Source organism: Sorex araneus, chromosome 6 (genome assembly GCF_027595985.1).
Source record: "Sorex araneus isolate mSorAra2 chromosome 6, mSorAra2.pri, whole genome shotgun sequence".
Lineage (NCBI taxonomy): Eukaryota > Metazoa > Chordata > Mammalia > Eulipotyphla > Soricidae > Sorex > Sorex araneus.
In genome coordinates this window covers 89,871,491-89,893,713 of record NC_073307.1, presented here as the reverse complement: position 1 = coordinate 89,893,713, position 22,223 = coordinate 89,871,491, and the positions used below count along the sequence as shown (strand labels likewise).

The following is a 22,223-nucleotide window of genomic DNA, read 5'->3' as shown; positions in this document are numbered from 1 at the left end:
GCTCTGCACTCAGGAATCACCCCCGTGGCGGTGCTAAGAGGACCCTATGGGATGCTGGGATTCAAACCCAGGTCGGCCACATGCAAGGCAAACACTCTCCCCGCTGTACTATTGCTCCAGCCCCTCAACTTTTTTTTTCCTTTTTGGGTCACACCCGGCGATGCTCAGGGCTTACTCCTGGCTCTGCACTCAGGAATTACTCCTGGCGGTGTTTGGGAGACCATATGGGATGCCGGGGATCGAACCCGAGTTGGCCGCATGCAAGGCGAACGCCCTACCCACTGTGCTATTGCTCCGGCCCCCAACTTTTTCTTAAGTTTAGGCCACATCCATGGTGACTCAGGGCTTACTCCCTGCCTGTGTTTTAAGAGGCCTGTTCGAGCCTGGCCAGCCGCACTCGCGGTAGGCACGTTCACCCTAGTACTATCTTCCCGGCCCCAATGATCTAAATTGGAGACATGATGGGGGTCTGGACCATACTCGGTGGTCAGGGGCTACTCCCAGTTGTACTCCGTGACCACGTGGTGCCAGTTGTAGTACTGGGATCAGTCCCACGCAAGGCAAGCGCCTTTTTCGTTTGGTTTTGGGGCACAGGGAGGACAATTAGGGTCACTCCAGGCTCTGCACTCAGGAATCACTCCTGGTGGTACTTGGGGGAACAGCGGCTGTTCCGGGAGATCAGGCCGCACCTGTGTAAGACAAGTGCCCCACCCACGGCCCTATCTCTCCGTCCCCAAGTCCATTTGGTCCCCTGACTCTGCCAGGATGGCCCAGAACACACAGAAAGTCAATAACATGGTTGTACTTGGAAAGACAAAAGCAAAAGCCAAACCAAGCGACAGAAAAGAGCCTGAGCTCGTGCCATTCTAGATACATTCAGAATTTTTATTTCAAAACAAAGAACCACAGTTTAACATGAGTCATAAGAAATTCATTTGGAAACATTCACCACTGGGTCACTGAAAAAACAGGGGAACTTGCACTCAGGGTGAGGGCCGCCCCGTGCCCAACCCTCTACCCCACCCCAATACCACCCCCCAATTCCAAGGCTCCCATGCTAGAGAGAGAGAGAGCTCGCGAGAGAGCACTCGGTGGGAGGTCTGGACAAAAACCCTGTCTCAGGCAAGGATCTGAAATGTGTAAGCACCAAGGGAAAGGGAGATGGAACAATCAAAGGAAACGGTCTGACCGTGGCAGGCTCACTTCCCAACACCTCCCGTGGCCCCCCGGGGGGGCCCCCCTCCACTAGCCACAGAAGGCCCCAAGTTCTCATCTCTTCATTCTCTTTCCCACTCCGTCTCCGGCCGGGAGGGGTTTCATGAGCTCCACCTTCTCCAACAAGGAGAGGTCAGAGGGGCTTGGAAGAGAACCAGAGGGACACAAATGTCACCCATCAGAGGCAGTGTTTCTGATATACACGGCTCAACACTTCCGTCGGGTCTGCTCGGGGACAGCAGACGTAACGTTCGGAGTCTCACCGCCCACTTCCGCACCATACCGTCTCCTGCAGGGGGGTGGGAGGAAAGATCCAGGCCCTCGGAAGAGCACTTAACACATCAACACTGTGGTCAGCAACTGGACAAGCATGCCAGGACCCTAAGAGTAACAACATTCACATAAGAACCACTCAGGGAAAAAAAAAAAAAAAAAAAACTTCTCCCAGATTACAAATCCCCACACCAGCTATCAACACTCTCTTCTGATTTCTTTTCAAGCTACAGGTTAATACAAAAAATAAATGCAGGAGCTAAAAGTCCCCTAAAGAATAAAATGGAGAAAATAAACCTCGAACCAAGAAACAGGGGAGGGGGTTAGCCCCATCACAGGGGCTTGCAGTGTGTGTGTGTGTGTGTGTGTGTGTGTGTGACGTGTGTGTATATGGGGGTGCGCATATTGTTGTTTTTAAAGTGGACCCCCTACAAGGAAAAGAAAATGGCTTGGGCCGAGAACAGGAGAACCCCGAAACCATCACCAACTACAATGCCCATCTTTATAACAACCCTAGATTTCAAGTAATAACTACATTTAATCTTAAGCAAAGGGGGGGAAAAAAAATCCAAAGGAAACCTCAGTAGCACAGGCACATCACGTCTCTTGAGAAATCAGTTTCCTTCAGAGCGACCGAGGCCAAGTTTGCGCCCTGGCATCGAGCAAAAAACCTTCACTGCATCTCACCTCACCTCACCCCTTCCTCCCTCTCGCCTCTCCCCCAAAAACACCTCCCCCTCTGCACCTCAATATCCTTATATAGAGATCTATATATAATTTTTTTTAATTATTTGGTAAAATTCCTTTACAGTTAAAAAAATAAATATTTTATGCAATACCACCAGAAGTTAAAATAAATAAAACTCAAGTGAAGAAGTGTCGCTCTGCTGAGCCGTACGGAAGTGAGGCTGGTGCTTTGTGTGATCCCAACTCTTGCCCCCCCCACCCCCACCTCCGTGGGACAGACACCTACTTTCTGAGGTGGGGGTCCCGGCACCCTGACTCTTCTTCCCCAGAGGCGAGTTTGGAAGCCAGGGAAGAAGGAAGTGGCCAAGCCGTCACAGGCCCAGGGGCCAACCCAACCCTCCGGAAATGAAGGGAGGGTCCCTCGGTTTCTCTCCAGCTAGGGAGAAACGTCCCAAGCAAGGCCATGATGTGACAGCGCCTGGGGGGCGGGTGGAGACCCCCAATCCCAGGGGCCCAGGCCGGGCGCTCCTGGGCTGTGTAGGATGAGAAGAGATCAAGTAGCAGCATTCGGAAACAGTCCTGATTTCCAACCTGACGAGGTGCGCCCCCCCTCGGCTCTGGGGAGAGGGGGCTTGTGTGTCGAGGGGGAGAGAGGCGGGTCAAGAGCCGGGCTTGGTTAGACCCCTTCCCCTTCCGCTTCCCCTTCCCCTTCGCCTTGGCCTTGGCCTTGGCCTTCCTCTTCGCCTGCCCCTTCACCCCCGACAGCTGCGTTGCTGGGCGTGTTGATCTGGGGGAGGATGTTCATGGGGACCGAGGAGCCTTTCTCCTGTGGGGCCGCCCCGACTTCGAAGGCCCGGGTGATCTCCTCGAAAGTCCTGCCCCGAGTCTCGGGCACTTTGAAGAAGGTGAAGATGAAGAAGATCACGAGGAACACGGTGAAGACGATGAACACGTAGGAGCCTAAGTAGAACTAGGGCGAGAGGGCGGAAGAGGAGGGTTGGTCCCAGCAAACGCAGCCAGCCACAACCCCGTCCCCACTCACCTCCCTCCCAAGGCACAGGAGGGGAATAACGCTTTTTTTTTGGGGGGGGTCACACCCAGCATTGCACAAGGGTCACTCCTGGCTCTGCACTCAGGAATAAATCAGGGGGACCATACAAGATGCTGGGAATTGAACCCGGGTCGGTCTCGTGCAAGGCAAATGCCCTCCCCGCTGTGCTATCGCTCCAGCCCCCCAGTAATCATTGTTAAAGGTATTTAACAAGAAGGGCCGGACTCCTGCTCGTCCGTGTACTCACCGCAGCCGAAGGGAAGAGCAGCCCCACCAGGAAGTTGGAGGTCCAGTTGGAGCAGCCGGCCACTGCCATGGCCGCCGGCCGGGGGCCCTGGCTAAAGAGCTCGGCCACGATGAACCAGGGGATGGGCCCCGGGCCGATCTCAAAGAAGGCCACGAAGACCAAGATAGCCACAATGCAGACTACGCTCATCCACGGATGATTCGTCTGGGGGAGGAGGAGGAAGAGAGCAGCGTCAGGGCCCTGCGTGCAGAGCAGGTGCTCAGGGCCGGAGGGGCAGTCCAGCAGGGAGGGCGTTTGTCTTGCACGTGGCCAACCCAAGTTCGATCCCTGGCACCTCCTAGGGTCCCCTGAGCACCGCCAGGGGAGTAATTCTTTTTTTTTTTTTTAATCACACCCAGCGATGCACAGGGGTGACTCCTGGCTCATGCACTCAAGAATTACTCCTGGCTGTGCTCAGACTATTATATGGGATGCTGGGAATCGAACCCGGGTTGGCTACGTGCAGGGCAGCTGCCCTACCCGCTGTGCTATCGCTCCAGCCCCAGGAGTAATTCTTTTGTTTTTGGTTTTTTTTTTTGCTTTTTGGGTCACACCTGGCGATGCACAGGGGTTACTCCTGGCTCATGCACTCAGGAATTACCCCTGGCCATGCTCAGGGAACCCTATGGGATGCTGGGAATCGAACCCGAGTCAGCTGCATGCAAGGCAAACGCCCTATCGCTCCAGCCCCCCAGGAGTAATTATTGAGTGCAGAGCCAGGAGTAACTCCTGAGTATTGCCAGATAGGACTCCAAAAGCAAAAGCAGGCGCCTAGCCTCTCAGGGTGAGTCCTGATGGGCCGTGCATCCTTCACCCCTACAGCCGGATGCATGGCAGGGCCTGACAGCTGCCCGAGGGCTTTGGAGCACCTCCACCACCACCACCACCCGCAACCCTCCACCGCTAGGAGGTCACAGGATCCTCTCGGTCAGTGGGAACAAGAATGACCTCATGGTGGTTCCAAGAGGACAACCCGGCGGGGCTGGTTGGTGCCGGCTTGACCGACGGACGCTCTGGTCCAGGGGTGCCAGAGGAGCAGAGAAGGGCGCCAGCCCTGAGGAGCCCCCGTCCTGCCAATCCCACTCACGTCGCCGCTCCCGCATCTGACCCCGCCGCCAACAGCAGGCCTGGAGCCCTTGGCGGCCGGGACGCGGGTGAGGTGATGCTGGTCCCCCCTCACCTTCATCAACAAGGAAACCGTCATGAGTATGGAGCAGCCAGCCATGCCTGCCAGGCCCAGGAGGTGCAGCGTCCGGCGCCCCATGCGCTCCACCAGAAACAGCTGAAAGAAGCAGAGAAGGCGAGGCTGACTCCGTCAGAGCAACAACCCCCACCAGCCGCCTCCACTGGGGTCACCAGGATCCCGGGGGGGGGGGAGGGGAGGGACAGAACCCATGAAGGCCAGTCCCCATCTGAGGGGCTCCGGGACCCGAGAGGAGACAGCTCAGGGGTGAAGGCGATGGGCCTGGCATCCTGCCATCTCCCAGGCTCTCTCCCCGCATGACCAGGAAGTGACCCCTGAGCACAGAGCCAGGAGCAGCCCGGGGACATTGCGGGGCCAAGTCCAAGACCTTATGCTGCACTCCTTCCCCCGCAGCTGCTGGTCCATTTTCCACGCTGGCCGGAAGAAGGGACGTGTACTCACTCCCATCCCATAGCCAGAACTTCCCCCGCCCCAAAATGATCACACCACTCAGACCTACCGAAACGACGGTGAAGATAGTGTTGACCACGCCGGCACCAATGGTGGCGTAGATGGGCTCCTTCACACCTGCCTCCTTGAAGATTCCTGTTGAGTAATAGAATACCTAGGAGGAAGCAGAAGATGCGACATGTTTCGGTGTGTTTTTTTTTTGTTTTTGTTTTCAGGGGTTGGAGCAATAGTACAGTGGCAAGGACATTTGCCTTGCACACAGCTGAGCTGGGTTCGATCCCCAGGACCCCATATGGACCTCTGAGTCCACGAGGAGTGATCTCTGAGCATCAGTGGCCCCAAGCCAGCCAGCCAGCCAGCCAGCCAACCAACCAACCAACCAACCAACCAACCAACCAACCAACCAAAACACCCCAATTAAGAGGAATGTTGTTCGCCAGGAGTGATTCCTGAGTGCAGAGCCTGGAGTAACCCCTGAGCATCGCCAGGTGTGGCCCAACTTCTCCCCCTCCCCCCCCAAAAAAGCCACTTAGTTAAATAGCTGAAAATGAAACTTTAAAAAAGAAGAGAAATGGTTGGGGCTGGAGTGATAGCACAGCAGGTAGGGCGTTTGCCTTGCACGCGGCCGACCCAGGTTCGAATTCCAGCATCCCATTGGGTCCCTTGAGCACCGCCAGGGATAATTCCTGAGTGCATGAGCCAGGAATGACTCCTGTGCATTGCCAGGTGTGACCCAAAAAGCAAAAAAAAAAAAAAAAGAGAGAGAGAGAGAAATGGCGTTAAGGAAAAATCCCAAATCTGAAAACTGGAGCCGGAGCGATAGTACAGCTTGCCTTGCAAGTGGCAAATCCAGGTTCGACCCCCCCAGCGACCCATGGTCCCCCAAGCACTGCCAGGAACATTTCCCGAGTGTCAGCGAGGTGCATGCCCTGAGCATAGCTGGGTGTGGCCCCCAAAGCGAAATAAACAAACAAAAACCACGACTCCGGGTGGGTCCAGTTTTTCATTTTTCTACCGCTGGAACTCGATGCACGCATGTAAGGCTTATACCTCACAACCGCGCCACACACAGCCCTGCGTGCCTGGATAGAAGTCAAAATAAGGAGCTGGAGCGATAGCACAGCGGAGAGGGCATTTGCCTTGCACGCGGCCGACCCGGGTTTGATTCCCAGCATCCCACAAGGTCCCCCGAGCACGGCCGGGAGTAATTCCTGAGTGCAGAGCCAGGAACCCCTGAGCATCGCTCAGCCAAAAAAAAAAAAAAAGAAAAGAAAAGAAAAGAAAAACAATTTGAGTCAAGGGCCAGAGAGCTCCTTGGCACTTCATGGTCCCACACAAGCCCTCTTCCAGGCCCTACCCCTGACCCCTCCCTCGGATGTGGCCTCTCCAAAGCCACCCCTCTCCAACCGCGACAGACAAGGGAAGACACTCAGTGACAGGCTGGTGGAGCCACAGGTCAGGAGCGGCTGCCCGAGGGCCGGCCAGGACACTCACGGCGTTGATCCCCGACAGCTGCTGAGAGAGCTGCAGCATGATGGCGATCAGGATGGGCTGCCGGTAGTTGGGGGACCGGAACAGGTCCAGCACGGTGGGCCGCTTCTCTTGCGACATCCGGACACTCTCTTCCTTCATTTCCTGGATGTCCTGGCTCACGTCGTCCGTGCCCCACACGCGCTGGAGGACTGAAGACAGGACAGGCTCTACCGGGCAGCGGGGCCCTGGGTGCCGGCCCTGAGCCCGGAGAGAAGGTGCTGCAAGCACCGCGGGGAGCCGGCCCGGGCAGCTCCCCCAAAACCAAGCCAGACGGGGAAAAAATAAAAAGACACAGGTGGGCTGGAGCGATAGCACGGCGGGGAGGGCGTTTGCCTTGCACGCGGCCGACCCGAGTTCAATCCCCAGCATCCCATACAGTCCCCCGAGCACTGCGGGGAGAAATTCTGAGTGCTGAGCCAGGAGTAAACCCTGAGCACCGCTAGGTGTGACAAAAGAAAGAAAGAAAGAAAGAAAGAAAGAAAGAAAGAAAGAAAGAAAGAAAGAAAGAAAGAAAGAAAGAAAGAAAGAAAGAAAGAGAGAGAGAGAAAGAGAGAGAGAGAGAAAGAGAGAAAGAAAGAAAGGGAGAGAGAGAGAGAAGGAGGAAGGGAGGAAGGGAGGGAAGGAAGGAAGGAAGGAAGGAAGGAAGGAAGGAAGGAAGGAAGGAAGGAAGGAAGGAAGGAAAAATGGTCCCCGAGCACCACCAGAAGTATCCCCTGAGCATTGCCGGGTATGACCCCCCCCAAAAAAAGCAAATAAAATAAAAATAAAAAGTAAAGGAAGTGGGGCTGGAGCGATAGCACAGTGGGTAGGGCGTTTGCCTTGCATGCAATCGACCGGGGTTCGATTCCTCCGTCCCTCTCGGAGAGCCCGGCAAGCTACCGAGAGTATCCTGCCTGCACGGCAGAGCCTGGCAAGCTCCCCGTGGTATATTCGATATGCCAAAAACAGTAACAACAAGTCTCACCATGGAGACGTTACTGGTGCCCGCTCGAGCAAATCGATGAACAACAGGACGGCAGTGCAATAATAAATCATTAAAAATGAACGTTTTTCTGGCCTGAGCAATAGTACAGTATTATATATACAGAATTTGGGGCCGGAGCAATAGCACAGCGAGTAGGGTGTTTGCCTTGCACGTGGCTGACCCGGGTTCAATCCCCGGCATCCCATATGGTCTCCCCAGCACCACCAGGAGTAATTCCTGAGCACAGAGCCAGGGGTAACCCCTAAGCATCACTGGGTGTGACCCCAAAAAAAAAAAACAAAGAAAGAAATATATACAGAATTTGCCTTGCACCCGATGGACCCTCGTTTGAGCCCCAACGCCCCCATGGGGTTCTCCTGAGCCAGCCAGGAGTCGAGCCCTGAGCACAGAGCCAGGAGTAAGCCCCGAGCACGGCCAGGCATGGCCCCACAGGCAAGAACCCAAAAATAGTCTTTTCAACACATTGAAACAGAAAGACTGAGTGCCTCGATACTAACTTGAGCCACGACCTTAAGACCTCTGCAGCGGAAGGCGGGAGATACTCACTCTTGGTCGCCTGCTCCTCTTCCTTTTTGTTAATGAGCAGGAACCTGGGGCTCTCGGGGCAGAAGGGAAGAGCGATGCCTTGGACGACAGCGGGGATGATGGTGAAGGCCAGCAGCACTGGCCACAGCTTCTCGCTCCCCAGGATGAAGTTCAGACCAAAGATCTGGGAAGAAACCGGACACGGGATACCACCGAGAGCCCTGGCACTGCACGGCCACACGAAGACGGCCAAGCCCAAGCCCAGAGCTGCCAAGACGGTTCCGGGAGTATCGGAGGAACCTGTCCGGCTGGCGGCCGACCCAGTTCTGGCCCCAGTCCCGAGGGCATTGCCAGGTAGCTCCCCAAAGCAAAAAGAAAGGAAAAACCACTCACTCTAGCTCCAAAGTCATCCTCTCTTGATAATACAAGAGTAAAATTGGGGGGACTGGAGCAATATCACAGCGGGGAGGGCGTTTGCCTTGCATGCGGCCGACCTGGGTTCGATCCCCAGCATCCCATATGGTTCCCTGAGCACCACCAGGAGTAATTCCTAAGTGCAAAGGAGTAATTCCTGAGTGCAAAGCCAGGAGTAACCCCTGTGCATGGCCAGGTGTGACCCAAAAAGAAAAAAAAAAAAGTAAAATTGGGCCGGGGAGAGCACTTTGTCCTGAATGGGATGCCCAGAACCAGGCTTTCCTGAGCACTGAGCCAGGAGCAACCTCCGAGCACTGCTGGGTATGGTACAAAGTCATCCCCCGACCTCAATAATTTAGTTTTATACATAAAACTAAATTATTATAGTTTATAATATATATTATATATTTATAATAATTTATATAAAATTATACACACACACACACACACACACACACACACACACACACACACACACACACACACACATATATATATATACTTGGCAATGCGCAGTTTATTTCTTCTTTTTTTTTTCTTTTTGGGTCATACCCAGCGCTGCTCAGGGGTTATTCCTGGCTCTGCACTCAGGAATCACTCCTGGGGGACCCTATGGGATGCCGGGGATCGAATCTGTGTTGGCTGCCTGCAAGGCAAACGCCCTCCCCGCTGTGCTATCGCTCCAGCCCCAGAGTTTATTTCTGGTTCTGTGCTCAGGTATGACTCCTGGTGGGGGTGCTTGAGGAACCGTACGGGATGCCGGGGATTGAAACTGAGTAGTCTGCATGCAAAGCAGGCGCCCCTCCCCGCCAATGATACAGAAGAGAAAAACTGACTAGGGGTCAGAGAGATAGTATAATAGTGGGTAGGGTGCTTGCTTTTTCTTTGTTTCTTGGGTCACTCCTGGCGTTGCACAGGGGTTACTCCTGGCTCTACACCCAGGAATCACCCCTGGCGGTGCTCAGGGGACCCTATGGGATGCTGGGAATTGAACCCGGGTTGGCCGCGTGCCAGGCAAACACCCTCCCCGCTGTGCTATCGCTCCAGCCCCTGCTTGCCTATTTTTGTGGCCAACCAGGGCTGGAACCCCGGCACCACAGATGGCTCCCCCCAGCACCACCCGGCCGAGTCAGAAGTATGCCTTGAACACTGCTGGGTGTGGCCCCCACACAAAACAAGCAAACAAGAAGAATCAGGGGTCCAGGTGGTTGCCTTGCATGTGGCTGACCCCCAGCACCGCATCTGATCCTCTGAACAGTGCCAGGACGGCACGGCAGAGCCTGGCAAGCTACCCGAGGCCTGAGTGCAGGGCCAGGAGGAAGCACTGACTTCAACGGGCATGGTGCAAAGGAGTAAATATTTCCGGGGCCAGGGAGGCGGCACAGGAGCGCTGCACCCAGCAGCACTCCAGGGCTCAGTGCTCACTCGTCCTTGAACCAGGGGTGCACGTAGTCCTGCGGTAACGCGCACTGAACCTGGGCCCCCCCCACATTCCAAAGCATGCACACTAGCCTTGTGAGATCTTTCTCTGTCCTCTACCCCGGATGCTTTGCAATAAGAATTATTGCCGTTTGGGGCTGGAGCAATAGCACAGCGGGGAGGGCGTTTGCCTTGCACGCGGCCGACCCAGGCTCAATCCCCGGCATCCCATAGGGTCCCCTGAGCACCGCCAGGAGTAATTCCTGAGTGCAGAGCCAGGAGGAACCCCTGTGCATTGCCAGGTGTGACCCAAAAAGAAAAGAAAGAAAGAAAGAAACAAAGAAAGAAAGAAAGAAAGAAAGAAAGAAAGAAAGAAAGAAAGAAAGAAAGAAAGAAAGAAAGAAAGAAAGAAAGAAAGAAAGAAAAAATGTTGCAGCTATCTACGATGAAGAATGGGCAAGGTTTGAAAGGCTTGAATCTGTCAACTCACATAGTAAAACCACGATATTAACCCTCAGTACACGTGTGACACAGTACCTGGGCCACCAGGATGCCCACGACGATACCCAGCTGGTTGAGGGTGCCAAACGCCCCTCGCTGGGCAGTCGGGGAGATCTCCCCGATGTACATGGGGACGAAGCCCGTGCAGAGCCCGCAGAAGAAGCCGATGACCAGTCGACCTATGACCAGCATTTCAACCGACTTCCCCAGCTTGCAGAAGCCCATGAGGCAACCACCAATGATAGCAAAAACGTTGACAATGAGCATTGAATTGCGCCTGAAAGGACAGACAAAAGACACGCAAGGTTAGCAAAAGGGGGTCTGAATCCAGGCCCAATCACGCCTCCCTTTCCCTCATCGTTCGATTCTTTCTTTTGTCTTCTCTTGGGATGGAATTTGTCTCTATGAGCATAACTGGGACCACGTTTTTTTTTTTTGTTTGTTTGTTTTTTCACCTCAACCTGCATCAAACTCACCCATAGGGGCTGGAGCGATAGCACAGCGGGGAGGGCGTCTGCCTTGCACGCAGCCGACCCAGGTTCAATCCCTGGCATCCCATATGGTTCCCTGAGCGCTGCCGGGAGTGATCTCTGAGCACAAGACCCAAGAGTGACCCCTGAACATCGCTTGGTGTAGCCCCCAAAACAACAAAAAGCAAAATGGGCGGAGGGGGTGGAGCGATAGTACATTGGGAGGGTGTTTGTTTGCCTTGCCCGAGGTCAATCAGGTTGATCCCTCGAATCCCACATGGTTCCCTGAGCACCGCCAGGACTAATTCCTGAGTGCAGAGCAGGAGGAACCCCTGAACATCACCAGACATGGCCCAAAAAGCCAAAAGAAAGAAAGAAAAAAAAAAGCACAAATGGGGAGGCACCAAAGGAATAGTATTGCAGATAAGGCACTTAGCTTACACGGAGCCCGCCCAAATTTGATCCCCAGTATTCTGGGTTCCCCAAGAATGGTTCCCTGAGCACAGCGAGGGCCAGAGGAATATCAGAGGGGCTAAGATGCCTCCTTGTATCCCACCAACTCATTTCAAACCCTGGCAACATACGTCCCAGACACTGAACACAGGGTCAGAAATAGACTGATGGCTGGGTATGGCCCACCCTCCCCCCCAAAAAAAATTAAGAAAATCAAACAGCAGCAACCTTAGAGATGGTGTATTTCTAGAACACTTTTTTTTGGGGGGGAAGGGCGGGTCAATCCAGCAATGCACAGGGGATACTCCTGGCTCTGCACTCAGGAATTACTCCTGGCGGTGCTCAGGGGACCATATGGGATGCTGGGAATCAAACCCGGGACAGCCGCATGCAAGGCAAACGCCCTCCCCGCTGTGCAATCACTCCAGCCCCTATTTATTTATTTTTTGCTTTTTGGGTCACACCCGGCGATGCACAAGGGTTCCTCCTGGCTCTGCACTCAGGAATTACTCCTGGTAGTGCTGGGGGACCCAATGGGATGCTGGGGATCGAACCCGGGTGGACCACGTGCAAGGCAAATGCCCTCCCCGCTGTGCTATCGCTCCAGCCCCTGGAACACTTCTTCTTCTTTTTTTTTTTTTAGGGTGAGAGAAGTTTGAAGCCACACCAGGCAGTACTCAAGGATTACTCCTGGTGGTGCTCGGAGGATTATATGGGATGCCGGGGATCAAACTCAGGTCAGTTATGTGCCAGGCAAGTAGAGACTGTGCCTTAACCCCTGTCCCAGGAATAATCCCGACGCTTGCTAAGTCACCCCTAGAGCCACTCCCCATCCACCTGACAGCTGGGGGGCAACTGGCAGAAGCAGAGCTCCAAGTCAGGGCCCACGGGGACTAGGTGAGAGCTAAGGGTGGTCATTCAAAGGCACCCGCCCCACCCTCTCCGCCCTAATTCTCAGGATCTGTCCTCTGGGCAGCCGCTGGGGTCCCTTCCTGGACCTTTCTGGTCAATACCTGCCAAAGCGGTTGACAAAGAGTCCCACGGAGAAGGAGCCGATCATGCCGCCAATGGAGAAGATGGCCACCGACACCGACCACAGGGTGGTGATCATCACCTCGCTGGGCGGCTCCCCCAGTTTATCCAGCAAAGTGTCATTCAGGAAGGCCTTGATGATCTGCAAGTGCCAACAGGTGGAGGAGAGACCGCAGTTGAGAAGACACAGACATGGGACATGCGAGACCCCCCACCCCTTCTCCTTTTCTTCCTTTTTTTTTTTTCTTTTAGCTTTTTGGGTCACACCCGGCTATGCACAGGGGTTACTCCTGGCTCTGCACTCAGGAATCACTCCTGGCGGTGCTCAGGGGACCCTATGGGATGCTGGGAATCGAACCCAGGTTGGCTTCGTTCAAGGCAAACGCCCTACCCACTGTGCTATCACTCCAGTCCCCCCCCCCCTTTTTTTTGGACCACACCTGGTGATGCTCAGGGTGTACTCCTGGCTCTGAGCTCTGGAATTAGTCCTGGCAGTGCTAGGGGATGCCAGGGGCTCAAACCCAGGCCGGCCACGTGCAAGGCCAACACCCTATCCACTGAACTGTTGCTCTGAACCCACACCTTCTCTTCTAAGAGCCTCCCCCTACCCCACTTCTTTACTATTCATCCCTAAGGAAGCAGAAACAAAATATCACACAGGGGGGCTAGAGTGATAGTACAGCGGGGAGGGCGTTTGCCTTGCACGCAGCCGACCCAGGTTCGATTCCCAGCATCCCACGTGGTCCCCTGGGCACCGCCAGGAGTAATTCCTGAGTGCAGAGCCAGGAGTAACCCCTGAGCATTGCTGAGTGTGACCCAAAAAGCAAACAACAACAACAAATCACATAGGGAGTGCAGTGAGAGAATCTTTGCTTTGGTGATCTATGGCTTCTCCACACTCTGGGTTCGGAAATCCAGCACCCCATATGGTCCCCTGAGAACAGCAGACAGCCCTGGGCACTGCAGAGTCTACCCTCCCCAACACCCCCACCCCCACCCCGCCCTAAAGCCTTCCTCATCCTTGGAGCACGAGGGATAGAGCAGTGGCAGAGGTTTGGTAATTGCCTTGCCTATAGCCAACCTGGCTGGGATTTTTTTTTGGCTTTTTTTTTTGGGGGGGGGGTGACACCCAGCGATGTTCAGGGGTTACTCCCAGCTCTGCATTCAGAAATTACTCCTGGCGGTGCTCAGGGGACCCTATGGGGTGCTGGGGATCGAACCAGGGTTGGCCGTGTGCAAGGCAAACAACTGACACATCCAGCCCCCGGGTTTTGATTCCTAGTACTCCTGACGGTCTCCCGAGCCTGCCAGGAGTGACCCCTGAGTGCAGAGCCAGGAGAAAAAGGCTTGAATACCGCTTAATGTGTGCACCTCCTCCCCTCCCCCCTCCTGCAAGCAAGCAAGCAAACTTAAGACTTCCTACAGTCGGGGCAGAAAAGGTGGGGTGCTTCTCTGCAGGGCAAGTGCTTGTCTTACCCTGCACTGGTTCAACCTCTGGCGTCCCAAGTGATCCCTGAGCTTAGAGCCAGGAGTAAAAGCCCTGAGCACAAGTGAGCATGTCCCCCCAAAATTCAAAGATTCCCCCCCAACACACACACTTCCCCTCCCCATCTCTCTTCAGTTTATTTATTTATTTATTTATTTTTGCTTTTTGGGTCACACCCGGCGATGCACAAGGGTCACTCCTGGCTCTGCACTCAGGAATTACCCCTGGTGGTGCTCAGAGGACCCTATGGGATGCTGGGAATCGAACCCGGGTGGACCACGTGCAAGGCAAACACCCTCCCCGCTGTGCTATCGCTCCAGCCCCTCTCTTCAGTTTTAGGCAAACTAAACTCCAAGGATGTGGGCCTGCAATTTTTTTTTTCTTCTTCTTGGGTCACACCTGGGGATGCTCAGATGTCACTCCTGGCTCTGCACTCAGGAATTACTCCTGGCGGTGCTCGGGGCACCCTATGGGATGCCGGGGATTGAACTCCCACGGGCTGCGTGCAAGGCAAAAACGCCCTCCCTGCTGTACTATCATCACTCAGGCCCCTGTCTGCAAATCTCAGCCCCTCAGGAATCCCAGGCCCTGGGATACTCAAGGTGGGGTGGGAGGGATCCCACACTTACCGTCTCGGGGGCATTGATGACGCCCGTGTTGTAGCCAAACTGAAAGGAGCCGATGGTGGCCACGGAGATGGCAAAGATCAGCTCGGAAGTCACCTGAGGAAGGGGGAAAGAGAAAGGGGTCTCAGGGCAAGGGCAGAAAAAACGAAAAACAGCCCTGGGCGTCTTAGGAGAGGGATGATGAACGCAAGGGAGGAGGCGCCCGGAGGTAGAGAAGTGAGTGCTCCGGGAGCACTGTGCAAAGATGGAAGGAGCTGGGTGAGTGGGTACAGCAGTCCCAAGGGTCTCTGAGCCTCCGTCCCCGGCCCAGGCCTAGAAATCACTGATTGCAAGACCCTGCGGGGGGGGGGGGGCGGAGGAGGGGGGGGCCTGTTCCCTTGCCCGCGTCAAATCCCCAGGCGTCCATGAGGGTGCGCACGCGCGCGCGCGGGGGTGTATGTGTGTGCATTTGGGGGGTGGGGGGGTTGTGTCTCCCTCCCCGCCCTTCTCAGAATCGAGTGCCCCACCGCGTCCACCCACAACCCTGCGGTGGGGGTGGGGGGCCCCGCGCGAAACAGCCCCGCCGATCGCAGCCACTGCACTGCCACCTCCCACCCGGCAGGGGGAGAACGCAGCTCGCCGGCCGCATCGCGGCCCGCCGCTGCTGGGTTTTGGACAGGGGTGTAGCGGGGGAGGCAGGGAGGGCGGGCGCAGGGCGGCACGACCCCAGCCACCGCGCCCCGAGCCGGGCGGAGCGCTCGCAGCCGGGGGGTCCCCTCCGACCGGCGCCCAGGGCCCCCGCGCGCCCATCACCCGGCGCATCACCCAGCGCGCCCGCATCCCTGGCCGCAGGGCAGGTGAACGCCCGGGCACGGCCCCCACCTCCCCCGGCTCATCCTTATCTACCGTCAGGCCACCTTGACGGTGCCCCCAAAGTGACCTTGCCCCGGGCACGAGCGAGGCACCAGCCCGAGATCCAACTCATTTTAATCCTTTGGCGGCGCGTCGTGTGTCTGGGGGTAGGGGAGACCTCACTCCCCCACCCCACCCCACCCCACCCCGAAATATTTACTATCCGCGAGGGCCCTCCACAAGCTGACAGCGGCCGGAAAACGCCTGCCTCGCCCCCCCCCCCGCCCCCCAACACATCTTGCGTTAGCACCCCCCCCCCCCAATACCCACGGCCACAGGCCACTCGGTCCTGGACCTCACGACCATCAATAAACTGCCCATCGCAAGCACACCTGCACTTGTCGGGAAACTGATGCTGGAGACTTTGCCCTGCCCACCCCCCCAACCCCCAACCGGGACAAATCTGGGGATCCCCTCGCGGCTGCCTCGGGCGCCCACGTCGGGGCGCGCGCCTTGTGCGGGGGCCGGTGTCCGATCACAGACCCCCCACCCCCCTACCAAGCACGACGCGACGGTGCGTCCCCGGGCGCCGGAGCCCCCAGCGCCGCGCTGCGGGGCAGGAGACGCGGCGGCCAGGGGGCCTTCCGGGGAGGGCGCGGTGACTCAGGGGCCCCGAGCTCGGCCTGTCCCCGGGAAGCGCGCAGAAATAACGGGCCCGCCCGCCCGCGCGCGCGCGACCCCTCGCTCGCTCACCTTCCCGCTCCCCATGGCAGCGCGCGCTCCCTAATCCCGCGCCCCGACGCTTGCAGAGCGATGCTGGCCCCGGCGTCCCGGAGAGGGTCCCCCTTGCCAGCCACCGGCACGGCACGGCCCAAACGTCCCCGCGCGCGCAGCAGCCACTCGGCGTCCGGACCCCCGGCAGACCAAGCCCGCAGACAGACGTTTCCCCTCCCGGGCTCCCGGCTGGAGCACCCCTTTATAATCTCTGCAGAGGGCGGAGCCCCCCGCGGGGACCCGCCTCCCAGGCCCCACCCCGCCCCGCCCCCAGCAATCCGGTGACCGCCCGGAATGTGGCGACCTCAAACTCTGCCCCCACCGTGGGCAACCACTCCATCCCCCTCCTGTGAGCCGCCCCCCCTCCCTTTTCCTTTGCAAAACCACATCCTATATCCTCCCCCCTCCCACTCCGGTGTTTTTTTTTTTTTTTAAAGCCTCTTCCCCTCTTCTAAAGCAGCTTCTTGGTTTCACGGACAAAAAGCCAGCCGAAAAGATGGGAGGGAGGGCAGGAAAAACAGTTGGCGCTTTCATCATTCTTATGGTGGTTATTATTGTTATGTTGATTATTATTTTATTATTTGCCCTGGCATCTTCGCAGAAGGGGGCTGATTTTTTCCCCAGGGATGTGGCTGCCACATCCGCGCTCTCCAGGCGCCAGCGAAGGTGAGGGCAGGTTTGCAGGAGCGGGAGCAGAAAGCAGCCGCGATCCCACGGATTGTGCCGCGGCTCTTGGAGTCTCTCTCCCGGGGAGGGGAGGTTAAGGGAGGCGGGAGCCGGGCCGTCCCCGGCTCCGAGCGCAGCTGAACAGCTAAGCAGGACCCGCGCTCCCCGGGGACCACAGCGACGACGGCGCGCGGGATGCGGTCCAGGAGACTGCACGTGGCATCTCCGAGCCATCCACTCGGGATCCTACTCGTCCTGCAAGCGTTGCCTCTAGCCTGGGCTTGAGAGCGCCCAGAGATGGAACAGCGATCAATTTCCTTCCAGAGCGATTTGCCGGGACCCATGCCTTAGTCCGGGGCGGCTGGGGCGGGAGGCGGAGCCGGGTTAGAATCCCTGCACCACAGAGTTCCCCAAGCACTGCCAGGAGTGATCCCAGAACGTAGAGTCAGGAATAAGCCCTGAGCATGCTGGATCTAGTATGCAGGCTGCCCCCCCCCTTTTTGGGCCTACTCCCCAAATTATCGGTAATATTTATTTATTTATTTATTTATTTATTTATTTATTTGCTTTTTGGGTCACACCGGGCGATGCACAGGAGTTATTCCTGGCTCTGCACTCAAGAATTACCCCTGGCGGTGCACAGGGGACCATATGGGATGTTGGGAATCGAACCCGGGTCAGCTGCGTGCAAGGCAAACGCCCTCCCTGCTGTGCTACCGCTCCAGCCCTTATTGGTAATATTTTCTTCTTACACTTAAAAATGGGGCTGGATGGGGCTGGAGCGGTAGCACAGCAGGTACGGCGTTTGCCCACCTGGGGCAATTCCCAGCATCTCATATGGTCCCCTGGTCCATCTCATATGGCACCGCCAGGAGTAATTCCTGAGTGCATGAGCCAGGAGTAAGCCCTGTGCATCGCCGGGTGTGACCCCCCCAAAAAAGGAAAAAAAACATAATCCCCTGAGCACAGAATCAGTAGTAACCCTGACTACCACTGTGTGACACCCCCCCCCCCAAAACAGGGGGCCCAAGGCCAACCCAACTGGTTCTTACACACCTAGTGGTAATAATCAAGAGTCTATTCATTCCCTTCTTTGAATGAACAAAAATTGATTGTCGTGGAGGTGACAGAGCTACAAGAGTGATAAGGCTGATTAACTATGTGGGTTTTTTTTGTCACTTCTAGTCCACTTCCTTCCACCCTCCTCACACCATCAATTTCTCTCTCTCTCTCTCTCTCTCTCTCTCTCTCTTAAAGAGCTGTGATGTACAAAGTTGTGGGCAGTTTTAGGCACAGGGTATTTCAACACCAATCCTACCCCCAGTGTCAGCTTCTCTCCACCAGCACCGTGAATTTCTTTAAGGCACGATATTAAATATCTGATGACTAGACAGTACAAGAAAAGTGGCAGAAGAGGGGCTGGAGTGATAGCACAGCGGGGAGGGCGTTTGCCTTTGCAGACAGCCGACCGGGGTTCGATTCCCAGCATCCCATAGGGTCCCCCGAGCACTGCCAGGAGTCATTCCTGAGTGCAGAGCCAGGAGTGGCCCCTGAGCATCGCCGGGTGTACCCAAAAAAGAAAAAAAAAAAGGCAGAAGAGGGCCCAAGAGACCCGGGTTTGATCTCGGGCACCCCGTAATAATCCCTAGAGTCCCGCCAAGAGCGATCCCTGAGCACAAGACCAGGAGTAAACCCTGAGCACGGCCAACCCAGTGTGGGCCCAAAGCAAAACCATATTTTAAAAAAGATTGAAAAGATAGGAAAGCTGTGACCTGCAGAGGATGCTGGAGGGGGGTGTTGGGGGGGGGGGGTTGGGGGGTGATGAAAGGGAGCCCGGGTTGGGATACACAAAGAAAAGGCATTGAGTTGTGGCTGAGTTAAGAGATAACAGGCAGGGGGTGGGGGGCGTGCTTGGAGAGAGGGGATTAGCCATGGTCACATTCCTAATACCCTAGAATTTGTAGCCTAGCAACCCCCTGGGTCCAGGAGGGCCGGCGCGGGCTGGAAAAACGCTGGAAAAAACGCTGGCTCCAAGTTTTGTAGACGGTAAACGAAGGAAGCGCATCTTTTCTTGGGGGTTTGGGTCTGCGGGGTTAAAATTCAAACCGATACCGCTGGGTCTGGAACAACCAGATAATCTGGCTTCTCCCCCACCCCCCACCTTTCTTTTTTTTTTTCCCCCTCAAATAAGGAGCTTCTGCAAGTCTGACCACAGGCAGACAGACATCTGGGGACGTGTGGAACGTGCCGGGCGCGCGAGCCTTCCCCGAGGGCGCCCACCCCACCCACCCCGCAGCCCGCCCCCCGCCCCCCCGCCCCCACCCCGCCTTCCAGGAAACTGGACACAGAGGCCCCGGGTTTCCACAGCAACTGAGTGCGTGTGGCCGGAGGAAGAGAGACTATCCCGGTCGGGCAGCGGGCCAGGCCTACTGAGTTCGGCCTCTTACATAACCTTAGTTCCCTAGTAGCCCGTCTGCAAGTGGGGAGACATTGGGGGTGGGGATGGGGGCACGGGTGAGAGGGCGGGGGTGTGGGCGCTTCTGCGGCCGGGGAAACCGTCGGGAACGGTTTGGGAAACCTCAAGCCATGACAGACGTCAGAAAAATAAATACAAGGAGTGAGATAAGAGAAATTCATCTGGCCAAGCTGCTGGTTTGATTCAGTCTAGTCGATAGAGTAGAATTTCAGCCAATAATCACCAGAAACCTTTTTTTTGTTGTTGTTTGTTTGTTTTTTGGGGTCACTGGAGGTGATGCACAGGGATTACTCCTGGCTCTGCACTCAGGAATTACTCCTGGCGGTGCTCGTGCAAGGCAAACACCCTACCCGCTGGACTATCGCTCCAGCCCAGAAACTTTCTTATTCTTTCTCTCTTTCTTTTTCTTCTCCTCCCCCGCCTTTTTTTGGTGTGTGTTTTTTGAGTCATACCCTGTGATGCTCAGGGGTTAAGTCCTGGCTCTGCGCTCAGGAATTACTCCTGGCAGTGCTCGGGGGACCATACGGATGCTGGGGATAGAACCCAGGTGGACTACATGTAAAGCAAAGGCCTCACCCGCTGTACTATCACTCCAGCCCCCTCCCTTCTTCCTTCCTTCCTTCCTTCCTTCCTTCCTTCCTTCCTTCCTTCCTTCCTTCCTTCCTTTCCTTTCTTTCTTTTTTTTTTTTTTTTTTTGCTTTTTGGGTCACACCTGGCAATGCACAGGGGTCACTCCTGGCTCTGCACTCAGGAATTACTCCTGGCAGTGCTCAGGGGACCCTATGGGATGCTGGGAATCGAACCCGGGTCGGCCGCGTGCAAGGCAAATGCCTTACCCGCTGTGCTATTGCTCCAGCCCACCGTCTTTCTTTCTTTCTTTCTTTCTTTCTTTCTTTCTTTCTTTCTTTCTTTCTTTCTTTCTTTCTTTCTTTCTTTCTTTCTTCTTTCTTTCTCTTTCTTTCTCCTTTCTTTCTTTCTTTCTTTCTTTCTTTCTTTCTTTCTTTCTTTCTTTCTTTCTCTCTCTTTCTCTTTCTTTCTCCTTTCTTTTTCTTTCTTTCTTCTTTCTTTCTTTCTTTCTTTCTTTCTTTCTTTCTTTCTTTCTTTCTTTCTTTCTTTCTTTCTCTTTCTTTCTTTCTCTCTTTCTTTCTCTTTCTTTCTTTCTGGTTTTTGAGCACACCCAACAGTGCTCAGGGGTTCTCCTGGTTCTGTGCTCCTAGTAGGGCTCTGGGAACCACACGGGCTGCTGAGCTTGAACCCAGGTGGGTGCAATCTCTCCGGACCCTCTTTTTCTCCTATTAACTCTTGGAAACCCAGTGCCTACTGGATATGCACGAGGGTGGAAAGAATTCCCTTGAGAGTCCAATTAGGAACTCTGTAGCCCAAGATGTAGGGGCTGGGAAATGGGGGGAGGGCGCTGGTTTGAGAGTTTGCCTCCAAGAGAGGACACAGCGAGTAGGGCGCTTGCCTTGCACACAGCTCACCCGAGTTCCATCCCCTGCATCCCACAGGTCCCCTGAGCCCTGTCTGGGGCAGCGCAGAGCCAGGAGGAAGCCCTGGGCATAGCCAGATGTGCTTCCCCCACCCCCCAACCAACAAGCAAAAAGTTCTCTGTGAATGAAAGGCAGGAGGGAAGCACGTGAGGGAACTAGACTGTGAGGGAACGAGACTGTTTGCAGAGAAGGGGCCGCGCAGGCCTGGAGTCCTGAGGGTCAAAGATCCAGTGCTGGGGCTGGAGCAATAGCACAGCGGGTAGGGTGTTTGCCTTGCACGCAACCAACCTGGGTTCGATTCCCAGCATTTCATATATATGGTCCCTCAGAGCACCGCCAGGAGTAATTCCTGAGTGCAGAGCCAGGAGGAACCCCTGAGCATCACCGGGTGTGACCCAAAAGCAAAAAAAAAAAAAAAAAAAAATCCATTGCTGTCCTTCGTCCCATTTTCTATCAGGTGGGGGATGCCCCCCACCATCCCTGGAAGGTCATCTGTGTGACTCAGGCTGGGAACATCACTCATTGCTCTGATGCTACCAGCATCCTTCTGAGTAACTTTTTTCTTCCTTTTTTGGCCTTTTGGGTCACACCTGGCAATGCTCAGGGGTTACGCCTGGCGGTGCTCAGAGAACCATATGGGCTGCTGGGGGTTGAACTCGGGTTGGCCCCGTGCAAGGCAAACGCCCTCCCCGCCGTGCTATCACCCGCGTAACTACTTCCGCTGAGTTGCTGGAAGTCGGCGTCTGGGCCTTGCCCAGGAGGATGGAATCCTGCTGAGTGGTCCAGGAGGAGCAAACTCAGGGCCTTCCCCACCAGCCCCGCTTTGAGTCGCCCCAGCCATGGATGCTTGCATCTCCTGGAGGGCGCCTGCTGGCTTCCTAGCATCCTGCCTTGGGTCTGGGCTAAGGGACCTACCGGACAGTCCCATTTTAGAGCTGGACGCCCTCCTTTCCACTGACCTCAACACATGGATGTCTTCGGTCCTGATACAAACCATCTCCCATTTGGCCTGGGGAATGTGACTCAGGAGTGGAGTATTTCTTTTTCTATTTTTGGCTTTTTGGGTCACACCAGGGCGATGCTCAGGGCTACTCCTGACTCTGCAGTGAGGAATCATTTCTGGTGGTGCTCTGGGGACCCTGTGGGATCAAACCCTGGTCGGCCACTTGCAAGGCTGCTGTACTATCACTCCGACCTCAAATAAATTGAGTTTTTCTTTTCCTTTCCTTTTTTTTTTTTTTCACTACACTGGGTGAATTCAGGGGTTACTCTGGGCTCTGAGCTCAGGAATCACTCCTGGCATTGCTCAGGGGACCATATGGTTCGATGCCGGGGATTGAACCTGGGTCGGCTACATGCGAGGCAAATGCCCTCTC

At 55.6% G+C, this 22,223-nt stretch overlaps 1 protein-coding gene across 3 annotated transcripts in view; it reads right to left on the bottom strand.

Moving 5' to 3' along the window:
* Positions 1-864: 864 nt before the first annotated feature.
* SLC2A3 (solute carrier family 2 member 3) overlaps positions 865-22,223 on the bottom strand; it is a 96,974-nt gene continuing 75,615 nt past the window's right edge. For 2 of the 3 annotated variants that reach the window (XM_055142519.1, XM_055142520.1), the window contains 9 exons: positions 14,614-14,706; positions 12,480-12,640; positions 10,580-10,820; positions 8,231-8,393; positions 6,661-6,848; positions 5,216-5,320; positions 4,693-4,794; positions 3,474-3,677; positions 865-3,145 (listed from right to left, as the gene is read on the bottom strand). In XM_055142519.1, coding sequence (XP_054998494.1) covers positions 2,852-3,145; positions 3,474-3,677; positions 4,693-4,794; positions 5,216-5,320; positions 6,661-6,848; positions 8,231-8,393; positions 10,580-10,820; positions 12,480-12,640; positions 14,614-14,706 — 1,551 coding nt within the window. In that variant the 3' untranslated portion in view covers positions 865-2,851. Of the gene's footprint in view, positions 3,146-3,473; positions 3,678-4,692; positions 4,795-5,215; positions 5,321-6,660; positions 6,849-8,230; positions 8,394-10,579; positions 10,821-12,479; positions 12,641-14,613; positions 14,707-16,194; positions 16,406-22,223 lie in introns of those variants that run through there. The other variant, XM_004610652.2, reaches the window with a different exon arrangement.